At 38.8% G+C, this 12,444-nt stretch overlaps 1 protein-coding gene across 7 annotated transcripts in view; it reads right to left on the reverse strand.

Annotated features, from left to right (window-relative positions):
* The window catches only part of bin1a (bridging integrator 1a), a 50,395-nt gene that overhangs the window by 9,772 nt on the left and 28,179 nt on the right, over window positions 1-12,444 (reverse strand). Inside the window, exons 10-17 of one of the 7 annotated variants that reach the window (XM_087267433.1) lie at window positions 12,072-12,127; window positions 11,853-11,897; window positions 8,511-8,583; window positions 8,281-8,403; window positions 6,275-6,352; window positions 5,970-5,987; window positions 3,285-3,539; window positions 2,920-2,976 (exon numbers count right to left, since the gene is read on the reverse strand). In XM_087267433.1, the coding sequence (XP_087123559.1) occupies window positions 2,920-2,976; window positions 3,285-3,539; window positions 5,970-5,987; window positions 6,275-6,352; window positions 8,281-8,403; window positions 8,511-8,583; window positions 11,853-11,897; window positions 12,072-12,127 (705 nt within the window). Of the gene's footprint in view, window positions 1-2,919; window positions 2,977-3,284; window positions 3,540-5,969; window positions 5,988-6,274; window positions 6,353-8,280; window positions 8,404-8,510; window positions 8,584-9,233; window positions 9,538-10,237; window positions 11,898-12,071; window positions 12,128-12,444 lie in introns of those variants that run through there. The other 6 variants (XM_087267434.1, XM_087267435.1, XM_087267437.1 and 3 more) reach the window with 6 other exon arrangements.

Raw genomic sequence — 12,444 nt, forward strand, 5'->3', positions numbered from 1 at the left:
TTTGTATTACCTGCTTTCTGGAAGCATTCATTGCTGAACTCAAACCCCGTTATCGTGGTCAACTCAACTCTGCATTTCAAGTCCGACGACAAACAAGGTGAGCTACTGGACAAACTGGTAACAGTGGGAAAGCCGTCCATACAGAGGTATATGGTCAACTGGTATGCACGAAAGAGAACGGCTTCATATCGCCCCATAGCTTTAGTTTTAAAGTCGAAATGCAGCCATACGTACTTCTGGCTACACAATTTGCAATCTCCAGATATGTAGATGAGGATATGTGTTCAGAATGCAACCTAGGCTCATTCTGGAAACGCAGCCCCGCAGACGTTTCTGGACACTGCAAAATACGTCCTGGGAAATATGTATTTGTGCAGTTTTTGTTTTCGCAAATCTGCGAGAGGCCAATGTGCGCGCTTTTTCGCGTCTCGCCCACGCTGTTCTCGTGTGAAAATCCGCTGGAGGCCGCTGTCGCTGACACATGACAGCTGAGCTCTGCAAAATAAACCATGAAACTCTGACCAATGTAAGGAGAGTTTACTTACACGCAGGGCTTGACGTTAACTTTTTTGATCACCAGCCACTGTGGCTAGTAAATTTTCAACAATAGCCGCACTTTTCTTGTTGGGAAAATATATTTTATATGCATGAATTTGACTTTGGCATGCTAAAATGACTTGGTTTAGGTTTAACTTGTGTGTATTGTGTATTAGCTTGCTCAGTGTGCATGAGCAAATGGTTTGTGTCGCAATGCAATCAGTTTCATTTCACATGACTTTTTTGGGCTCAAAATTAAGGATTTATCAAATGTATCTCTGATCACACCAAATACGTATTTCTTCTCAATTTTTAATGTGTCAAAACAAGGAAAATATAACTGAATAGGTGCACAAAAAAAATTCGACAAAACTTTTCTTTAAAAAAACATTACATTTAAAAAATTATTATTGTCATGTATCAAAAAGATGCAAAGTAATTTGTCCTGGCTAAAAGTCCCAGATCACCAGTTAACTACACAAAAACGAGGAGTAATCCCCCATTAAAGCAATGTTATTGTAAAATAAAATATATTTAAACCATTTTAACAAAAATAACTGTAAGCGAAAGCAGATGAAACATACTGTGTTTGATAATGAAAGGATGTTCACATGCACACAGTTAATATAGGCCTTTAATAATCTGTTCAAAGAATAATTAAAATGAAAGCAGTGACCACTGCTGCTTACAAAACAATATGTTTTTTTTTTTTTTTTATCTAGCTCTGGAATGCAGCTGGACTGTCTGTGGATGAACGATCATCGATCTTTGTCCAGTCTATTTTAAAGGGAATCACATCACATCACCTATGCGCGTGAGTGATCATCCTCTCGTTAAGTATTTACTTTCTTTTTTGCTGTTTTGCTCGCGTGAACATAGTTATTTTTGTCAGTCGTGCTGCTTCTCAATTCTAAGATCACATTTGCCCGAATATTGGGCCATGCTTATTGTCAAACCCTGGAGATTTCCAACCAGCCAAAGTGGCTAGTGAAGGTGTCTGTCTAACCCGCCAGAGCTGAAATCTACCCGCATTTGGCGGGTGTTAATGTAAAGCCCTGCTTACACGTGACTTGTTTTAGCTCTTTTGGTTCGTTTAGAAACTTTGCAGTGTGAAAGCGTACTGCACCAAGAACAAAGAGCAACATTGTAACAATTATAATCCCTGTTTTCACAGGTGTGAAAGCACCCTAAGTTATAGGGTTTAAAACAAGTGTGCCGCAAGCCTGCGTTTGAGTGAAGGTCTCGGCCGTTAGATCGCCCCCTGGGGGCTGGCTGCAGTACAAGTCATAAAGCCCGCCTCCTCCGTGTTAATGAAGGAGACTTGAGCCCAAATAAAAAAATTAATTACACTTGCAATAAAATGTCCCGAAAGATGGTTCTGGTCGATTAAGGCACTGGTTATTGTGCTGAAATAGGTGCAGATCCTCATTTTTGTAAACAGTTTGATTTTAGCAGTAATTTAATGCTGGGCGTGTCATCGTGATTGACAGCTGTGATTGACAGTTTCTCAAAGCAGCGCGTCTGAGCTTCGGCAGAAGACTGAAGTGTTATTATTCGATTTCTGTGTTATTTTACAATGACAAAATGAGTTCAGCAGTAAACTATAGTTTCTGACATACATGATCCTGGTGGAACACTGTTTATTCGCTAAGGTCAGGGCTTTTTTCGGGCTTTATTAGTTTGCTGAGACACGCCTAACCACCCAGATAGCAAAACACACTCGGGCCAGTTCCGGCTAGATTCTCGCCTGCCGGAGACTTACCCCTCAGAGCTCAGACTGACTACCTCTGCTGGACCTACTCCGGATGCCTGGACTCACTGCCCAATTCCAGCCCGAGTCAATTGAGCCAGATGCGGCGGCCGAGCGAGCCGGCGCTGCCGCATGCGAGCCGGAATCAGCCCGCGACGCCGCGAGTAGGTTATGCGCTGCGACCCGGAGCTGGCGCGATTGAATATATAAAACCCTCATATTTGTTAACGTTATTACATCCATTTGTGTTAATATGACAGCAAACGCATGCTGAGAAGTTCGGGGGGCGTGGTTGATTTTACATAAAGCGTTTGGCTGGAAGCTCGACTCCGCTCATTTTCGCGGCTCCTCCTCTGGCTCCATCAGACAGTCCTTCTGCGCATGTCAAGGCTCCAATTTCAGCAGTCTTTTGCGACAGTTTGTGGCCGTCAAGCAGGCGTTTTGCCCTCAAGGCCTTCAATGGGAAAAGGGGCTGTCGCGTCGTCCATATTTTTTACAGTCATTGGTTTAAAAATAATCCAACTTTTTTATGTAAATGAAATTTATTGTTTGTTTATCCTTTAGCCATTACCTTGACTTTGATTATCATATTTCGCTTCCAAAGTGCTTTATTTTAGTAACCTCTCTCTTACCTCACTTACAGGTTCAGCTGCTGCTGCCTCTTCTGTAACAGCTGTTGTTTCTGCAGTCTGCAAAAGGGAAAGACAAGGAGATAAAGAAGGAAAGCGGCAAAGACGTGTTGAGGAATAAAAGGTAGAAAAATCAAGAGGCGAGAATTGAAAGAGAGAACAAAAAGATGCAAATTACACAGTTATTCTCATAACGTATCAAACTCAGCCTCTACTAGGGCTACAACTACTTCTACTAGCGCCATAACTAGCATTCTCCCAATTGCCATGCTAAGCGTATTCCTGCACCCATCCAGTGATGGCTAAAGGAGAATGCTTTCGGTATAGAGCAGCTCAGGCTTGGTCGGCTAGCTCTATGACATTTGTACCTGAGCCCCATCATCGTCCCACCCCTGGGTCTCCTGGGTAGGATCATTGTCATTGGCCTGCACAGGCTGAGAGCCATCATCTTCTTTATCATCATCAGCATCATCCCAGGTGGGGTATGCGGCCGGGGCACGCACAGGCTGGCTACCATCATCATCCCAGGTAGCCTGAGTACCATCATCTTCCCAGCCCGAGCGCACAGGCTGGGTACCATCATCGTCCCATGTCTGAGGCACCTCAGCTTCCTTGTCTCCTTGCTACATGTGGCAGGAGGGTGGGTAAGTAGGGCAGTGAGGGGGATGATGGGAAGAGGGGAGCCGGAAAAAGCATGACCAGGGGTCATTCAGAGTGGAGAAAGAATGAGGAGCCAGAGAGAGTGTAAAACACAGATGAGCATTTCTGCAGCTGAACACACAAGAGGGCTGGGCGATTTTTAGTTGATTAAACTGAGACTACATTTTGTGGCAGTTTTTATTATTTGTGAAACGACGGAAAAACTTACTTTACTTAAAAAGATACTTATTTTGTGTGTTGACAAGCGAAAAGGTTTTTCAAGAGTTCACGCTTAGCTGATGATTGTTTATAAAGCTTGTTTAGCATGCTGTCCCTGGAGAGAGCCCTGAGCTTATAAGATCCTCGAGCCCGGGGCTCCCTCCCGTTTGCATGGCGAAAGGGGAGTTTGAGCTCAGGTAGATCTTGAGAACTCCCCTGCTGTAGTAACTAATGAACAGATAGTGATTGCTCTTAAGAGAAAACCAGTTACTAGAAGCATGTCTATGATGCCGATATGGATTAGTCAATTAACTTAAGTTGCATGTTTTTTGACGATGGGAGGAAAGCCAAGGGGAAACACACGTGAGCACGGGGAGAACGTGTAAACTCCGCACAGAAACGTCAGCTAGCTTGGTAAGGGCTAAAACCAGTGGCGTTCTTGCTGTTAGGCAACACTGCTAACCACTGGGCCACCGTGGCACCCATCTAGGAAATGAGAAGAAGTAGGGGTGGAAGGGGGGATCCTTCCAAACGAAGATGGCTGTCATACTGAACTTGGGGTATTTATAGTGGCTTAGGAACCATCTGATTGGTGAATCATGAACTGAATAATGCGGAGCCAGCTGCAAGCAATCATAAGCATGTGATCCTCTCAAAATTAGTTTATAAATAAACTTCACTTATATAACCAACAATGGCATTTTGGGGCCCTGAAATATGCTAACATTTAAAACTGGATTTTAAAGTGTAAGTTTTTGAAAATGAAAAGCCTATTTTCTGTTTAAACTACACTCGAAATGTACTTAATATAAATACTTACTTAAAATGGTAATACATACTCCTGAAAATCTATGTGTATGTGATTAATGCCAACCAAAACAACATTGACCATATTTGTGCAGGTGTGTAATATTTCTTTAAAAAGCAACATCGCCAACTACTGGCCCAGCATACATAATACAGTGTTTTAATCCCTGCAGTGAACAGGGAATATTGTTTTTTGAAACTTTTCCATTTTTAGTACATTGTCGTCATGTAATACACGGCTTACAGTGTGATTTATGTCAAATTTTAAGCTGATTTATCGCTCTTATTACTGCTTTTATTATTATTATTATTAATAATAATTTTATTATTATTATTATTATTATTATTACTATTATTATTATTATTATTATTATTATTATTATTATTGGTATTATTATTATTATTATTACTATTATTGGTATTATTATTATTATTATTATTATTATTATTATTATTATTACTATTATTATTATTACTATTATTATTATTATTACTGGTATTATTATTGCTACTACTATTATTGCTATTATTATTTATTATTATTATTATTATTATATATTTTTTTTTGTTTTATTATTTTTTTTTATTATTATTATTATTATGACCAAATTTCAGCTTAGTCATGCATTATATGTGACCAGCAGTTGGAGAGTGAGATGAATTTCTTGACGTTTTGGCTGCCCAATACAAGTAAAGTAGTGCTAAGAAGCAGTTATTTGCCTGTTTGGCATCTGAGCAAAAACAAAACTGAAAAAAACCCAAAAAATAGGCAGAATCAGATTTTCATATATAGCGAAAGAGACTGTTGTTGTGTTGCTGAAATCGCACAATATATTCTTGACTATTCCAGAACTGCCTTTTGTTACCACTAAACCTTTGCTGTTTATAATAAGCTACTATTGATATACTTTTACTCATTCTGCCGCTTTCCTGATACGCAAATACTAAATATTGCATTTCATCCGGAAGTAAATCAACTTACTGAAATAAAAGACTTAACGACTTCAGGTTCACGCTGACTTTATTTTAACAGATGGTTAATAAAATGTAAGATCTTGAAAAAGTTTTACTTTTTGCTTATGATATATCGCCCAGCCGTAACACACAATAGTACAGTATGATGTGAGACGTGCAACATTAATATCAGTAACTCGTGCTAAAGCAGGACAGACAGACATTTACAGTCGTTATGCAGGAAAAGCTTTGCAGTGAAAGGAAACTTAATGGAATAGCCATTTTGCAACTGTTTGAAAAAGGCAGACCTATTTCCCAAGAAATAAGCTAAATAACTGAAAAGTGGGATCTGTTTGAATGAAAGGAATGGTTAGGCCTATGTACTCAAAACTTCTAGACACGAAACTTCAACTAAACATAGACAAAGCACTCACCTCCCATGAATCCCACGTCTAACAAAATGCACACACATACACAAAAAACAAACAGATAAAGCCGAATGAATGACAAAACGCACAAAACACAGATATGAACACACTCTAAATATGTTATAATACACAAAATCAACATATTATAAGACTGTTGTAGTACTGGAAACTGAATCGGGCTATTTCTAGTCTGAATCAAAGAACATGTTTTACTTTTGTACTCTTTTTCTAGTCATGGAAGAATGACTTGAATACTACAGTCCTGTAAGCAGTAAAATCTGTTAGCTGAAGTGCTTCTTATTGTGACAGACCTGTGCAGCTGGTGTGGTGGCAGCTTGAAGTGAGTCCAGATCCATATCCAGAAGATTACCAGTGGCTGGAGCATCATACTAGGAAAAATAAACAATAGCCAAATGTTTGTTTTCAAACTCTTAAACGGTACAAATGCAATCATTATTGTTTTTAATGACTAAAAGATGACTAATATTTTAGCCAGGCATGATTTAAAAGAAAAGAATTAATTCCCTAAGGAGCCCCTAAAGTGACGTGCAAAATGATAATAATAATGAAGCCTTCTAAGCTGACGTACGTATCATAGTATTAGGTGCATAAGACTATGTCGCATGACATAGTACAGTGTGTGCACGACATAGTATTGTGTGCACACGACATACTGTAGTATCGCATCACACGACATATCACGTGCAAATGACATAGTATAATGTACAAACAACACAGTATTGTGTGCGCACAACATAGTATTGTATGCACACAAAATAGTACTATGTGTGCACAACATGGTATCACATAGCACGACATAGTACAGTGTGCACATGACATACTGTAGTATCGCATCACACGACATATCACTTGCAAATGACAGTATTACGTACAAACAACACAGTATTGTGTGCGCACGACATAGTATTGTATACACACAATATAGTACTATGTGTGCACAACATAGTATCACAACGCACGACATAGTACAGTGTGCACACGACATAGTATTGTGTGCACACGACATACTGTAGTATCGCATCACACGACATAGTATCGCATCGCACAACATATCACGTGCAAATGACATAGTATTATGTACAAACAACACAGCATTGTGTGCGCACGACATAGTATTATATGCACACAATATAGTACTATGTGTGCACAACATAGTATCACATCGCATGACATAGTACAGTGTGCGCACGACATACTATGTTGTGTGAAAACAATACTATGTCATGCACACATAATACTTTGTTGTGCACAGGTGATACCAAGTTGTGCACACACTATACTTATGTATTTTTTTCAAACACAACTAATTTTGTCCTAAATGAGCATAAAAAGTTAGGAAAGCAGTGGAATGCCTTTATTATAATGTTAGATGTGTGCATTTTTAAAGTGACACCTCTGTTATTTAATGTAATCAAACGAAAAAATCTAAATAAATAAAAGATTCATTCGTTTCTGTTATACAGTGAAAAAACGGTTAATGAGGTTTGATACCTTGATTCTATTTTATTATAACAGCTATTAATTTTAATAAGCTGAACTGTTTGCTAATGTATTTGCTGCTAATGTATACTGTTTATTTTTTCTTTTGTAAATAATAATAATAATAATTATAATATTACTGACCATTTAACTGTTTATTTACAATGAAACGGCACCAAATGAAGATTTTTAGTAATTTGGGCATTTTTTAAAGGAGGAGGAGGAGGAGAGGGGGGTGTCTTATTATGGTTGGCATATCCCTTATTTTCACATCCCAATGTTGACAGTTATGGAATTGACCCAACTTGCACTTTGATGTCAAAACGACCTCAAATTGACATTGACATTAAAAACAAATAAAAAATGCTAATCGATTTGATGTCAAAACTTTAGCATCCTTTTAACATCTACATATTTCTGCCCTTTTGACCAAAATAACAACACAAAAAGTATTATACTACAAGAAAAATGCTTCCAAATTTCCTCTGGATTTTGTATGCTAACAATGCATGTAAACTAACTTAATGTCACAACAACATTGACAAACACATTAAACATAAACAAAAATACATTCAAAATCAATTACAGGACTGTCCTGTCATTTTAACATCAAGGTAGACAATTGACACCAAATAGATTTTCATTTTAGACACGTTTTTGCCCACTGGGAACGTACTGTTTCCTATTTTCTTTATACCAACAATGTTTACTGAATTTCAATTCAGTAATTTAATTTATTCCAGCTCAAATTCAACATTTCTGTCATTCATGCAGCAAGAATACACAAGGATTACAGGAGAAGAAAGTTTCTGCTGACCTCTGTTGGTGAAGTGACACTGATGTTTGGAGTGGCGGCCTCTTCAAACAGGTTGATGATGCTCTCCTGCTTCAGGTCCTTTGACGGAGTTACTTTGGGAGGAGGAGGAACTGCAGGCCTTAGCTGGAAATGTAGATAATTCAGAAATATGTTTAATATTAAGCCTGAGAGAACTAAGAACATTCACTGAAACAACCAATTACAAACATCTCAGTGATGCATTTAAGTACCTTAGACGGCGATTTGGGAATGGCTGGTGGTCCTCCTGGGCTTAAAGTGTGATTGGCATCTTGTGTTCTTTCACTAAAGCATAAAATATAGATACTAATCTAAATATAGTTTCACTATGAATAGTCCCTTTATGACAGGCTTTGTTCAATGCGTCACACCAATGCTTCACACGGCAAGGTCTAGTCTTAGATGACCAGTATGACCAAAGAAGTCTATCTGGGATACTTCCAAGCAAATATGGACATAACTGTAGTAAACATAGTATCATTGTAGTTACACATGCATATTGAGACGCAGTTGCTTCCTAGTGCACCACTTGATTTCAAAATGACATTAAAAAAACGTCAAAGATGCTAATCAATTTGATGCCGATTGACTAACTTGATGTCTAGATGACATCTAAATATGGCATCAGAAAACACATCAAAAATCAATTACGGGACAGTCCTGTGATGATTTTTAATGTGTTTTTTGCCAATGTCAGATAAATGTTTATGTCCGAATTCTGACTTCCTATCAAACAATTGCGACTTTATTTTTCAGAACTGCGAGATATAAAGTCAGAATTCTGAGTTATTTCTTTAGAATTCGTTAATCTGAACTCGGACTTAGAATAACGTGAAATGGGTTATATATCTGGCAATTTTGACTTGCAATTTTGTGTTACAACTGAGAACTCCGAGTTTGTATCATGCAATTCTGAGATAAAAAGTTGCAATTACCTTTATTTTATTATTCAGTGGCACAAATGGGCTTCCATACAAACGGGCATCAATATAGTGCATCCAGAAAGTATTCATAGCACTTCACTTTTTCCACACTTGTTTTCACGTTAAAGCCTTATTTCAAAATAAGTTCAATTAGATTATTTCCTCCAAATTCAACACACAATACCCCATAATGACAATGTGAAAAAAGATTTTTTGAAATTGTTGAAAATTTAATGAAAAAAAAACATGAAAAATCACATGTACATCAGTATTCACAGCCTTTGGCATGAAGCTCTAAATTGAGCTCAGATACTTTCTGTTTCCACTAGTGATGGGAAGTTCGGATCTTTTACTGACTCGGATCTTTGAGTCTCGTTCATCAAGATGAACGAATCTTTTTTCGAGTCATTTAGTTAATTTAGTTCAATTTGCCAAAATATAATTAAAATGTTATGAATTGCTTCCAAACACATCTACAACTAACCCAAAAGGTTGATTGCACGACAAATAAGTCATAAAAAGAATATAAGATGGAGAAAATAATAATTCAATGTTTACCTGCTCTTTTGTCTATGAAGGCATTGTTGTCTCTTTGCTCAGCTCACCTCTTCATGTCTTCAAATGTCAGGGGTTCATTCACGTGACTCTGACAGTCACATATAATCTTAATCAATGCACAGTCTAAGCTGATAGGAGCCATGATCGTTCGTTCATGACGTGACAGAATGACTCAAACCCGAGGACTCGAGAGATAAACAGTTTAATTCTTTTTCCGGTTCTAAACTTGGCCCGTGAGGAACGAGTGACTCAGACTCATCAATTCTTTTTCCGGCTCTAAATCTGTATGATTGGCTTCTGCCAATGTGATGAAGACTTGAAATTAGCAATACTACCTGCACAAATGTGCGCACGCGCGGATGAACGAATTATTCGTAGTTCCCGAGAGGACTCGTAGTTCCCGAGTCATATTGAAGATTCGTTCAAAATGAGCGAATCGTTCAAGAACGACCCATCACTAGTTTCCACTGATCATTCTTCAGATGTTTCAGCAGCTTAATTGGAGTTCACCTGTGTTAAATTAAGTTGATTGGACATGATTTGAAAAGGCACACACCTGTCTATATAAGGTCCCAGGGTTGACAGTGCATGTCAAAGCACAAACCAAGCATGAAGACAAAGGAATTGTCTGTAGACCTCAGAGACCGGATTGTCTCGAGGCACAAGTCTGGAGAAGGTTACAGATAAATTTCTGCTGATCTGAAAGTTTAAATGAGCACAGTGGCCTCCATTGTTCGTAAGTGGAAGATGTTTGGAACCACCAGGACTCTTCCTAGAGCTGGCCGGCCATCTAAGCTGAGAGATCGGGGAGAAGGGCCTTAGTCAGGGAGGTGATCAATAACCCGATGGTCGCTCTGTCTGAGCTCCAGCGTTCTTCTGTGGAGAGAAGAGAACCTTGCAGAAGGAAACCATCTGCACCAATAGACCAATCAGGCCTGTATGGTAGAGTGGCCAGACAGAAGCCACTCCCTGCCTGGAATTTGCCAAAAGGCATCTGAAGGACTCTCAGACTATAAGAAACAAAATTCTCTGGTCTGATGAGACTAAAATTTAACTCTTTGGAGTGAATGCCAGGTGTTACATTTGAAGTAAACCAGGCACCGCTTCCCACCAGGCTAATACCATCCCCATAGTACAGCATGGTGGTGGCAGCACCATGCTGTGGGGATGTACTTTAGCATAATGAACTGCAAGATTAGTCAGGATAGAGGGTAAGATGAATAAAACCTGCTTCAGAGTGCTCTTGACCACAGACTGGGGCAACAGTTCATCTTCTGGCAAGACAATGACCCAAAGCACACCGCCAAAATATCAATGGAGTGGCTTCACAACAACTCGGTGAATGTCCTTGAGTGGTGCAGCCAGAGCTCAGACCTAAATCCTATTGAACATCTCTGGAAAGACCTGAAATTGGCTGTACACCGTCGCTTTCCACCCAACCTGATAGAGCTTGAGAGGTACTGCAAAGAGGAATGGGCAAAAATCCCTAAGACAGGTGTGCCAAGCTTGTAGCATCATTTTTAAAAAGACTTAAGGCTGTAATAGGTGCATCAGTATTGAGCAAAGGCTTTTAATTTAAATAATTTTGCAACAATTTCAAAAACTCTTTTTCACATTGTCATTAAGGGGTATTGTGTGTGGAAATTCATTCATTCATTTTCTTGTCGGCTTAGTCCCTTTATTAATCTGGGGTCGCCACAGCGGAATACTTTCTGGATGCACTGAATGCTGATGCAAAATAGATATCACAGTTCTGCTATCAAATCATGTAGATGAAGACAATGTCAATTTGATGTCGTTTTGACATCAAGGTGCACTCTGAACTAGTGTGCAAAATCATTCCGCTCATGCAGTGAGGTCAAAGTCACTGTGCAGAATGCACAACTATCGCTGGAAATGATTACATGTATTGCACCTAAAGGGTCAATGCTGCAGATGGACTGCACAAGACAAACCCTTGATTAGGTAGACATCGCTTTAGGACACGTGAAAAGCTTAAAATGCAGAGACACACACACACACACTCACACATACACGCTCAAACACACAGCACTGGAGGGCTACCGCTGTTACCTCTTCTGGGCTGTTGATCTCCTCACCCCTTGGCTTCCTGTTTTGCTACGAGAGTGGTTTTGGGGTTTGTTCATTTGTTGGCATAGTGTTTATAGAGTCTTATTATACCAGTGCTAATTACTGGACAGTTTGGACACAGTTTGTGTGAAGTACAATATTTCTTGATGAAACTTTACTGTATGTATGTATGTTCGTACGATGCATATAAATTTGACTAACCTGGTCATATCTTGATTTTCCAGTTTGTCCAGTGTATCGTAAAGATTCTGATTAATCTGTAAGACAAAATATGAAACTGAAAATCAACATAGTTTTTTTTTCCCCTCCACATATTTTACCTTCAGCATCCCAGAAGTCCAGTGTTTCCCAACAGTACCTATTTTGGATGTCTCCCTTATCTGACCGATTCATTTCAGGCATCTGAGTCACTTCTAATGTTCTGATGAGTTGATTTGTGTGTGTTTAATTTGAAAGACGATAATGTGTACTGTGTGGATAATGTGTTGGTGTGTTTTCAGGAATAGGGTTGGGAAACACAGAAGTAATTAACATTTGAAGTAAATCAAAACCTTTAATCAAAGCTGTCTTAAGA

The sequence above is a fragment of the Danio rerio genome, chromosome 9 (genome assembly GCF_052040795.2).
Source record: "Danio rerio strain M-AB ecotype USA chromosome 9, GRCz13ab, whole genome shotgun sequence".
Classification (NCBI taxonomy): Eukaryota; Metazoa; Chordata; class Actinopteri; order Cypriniformes; family Danionidae; genus Danio; species Danio rerio.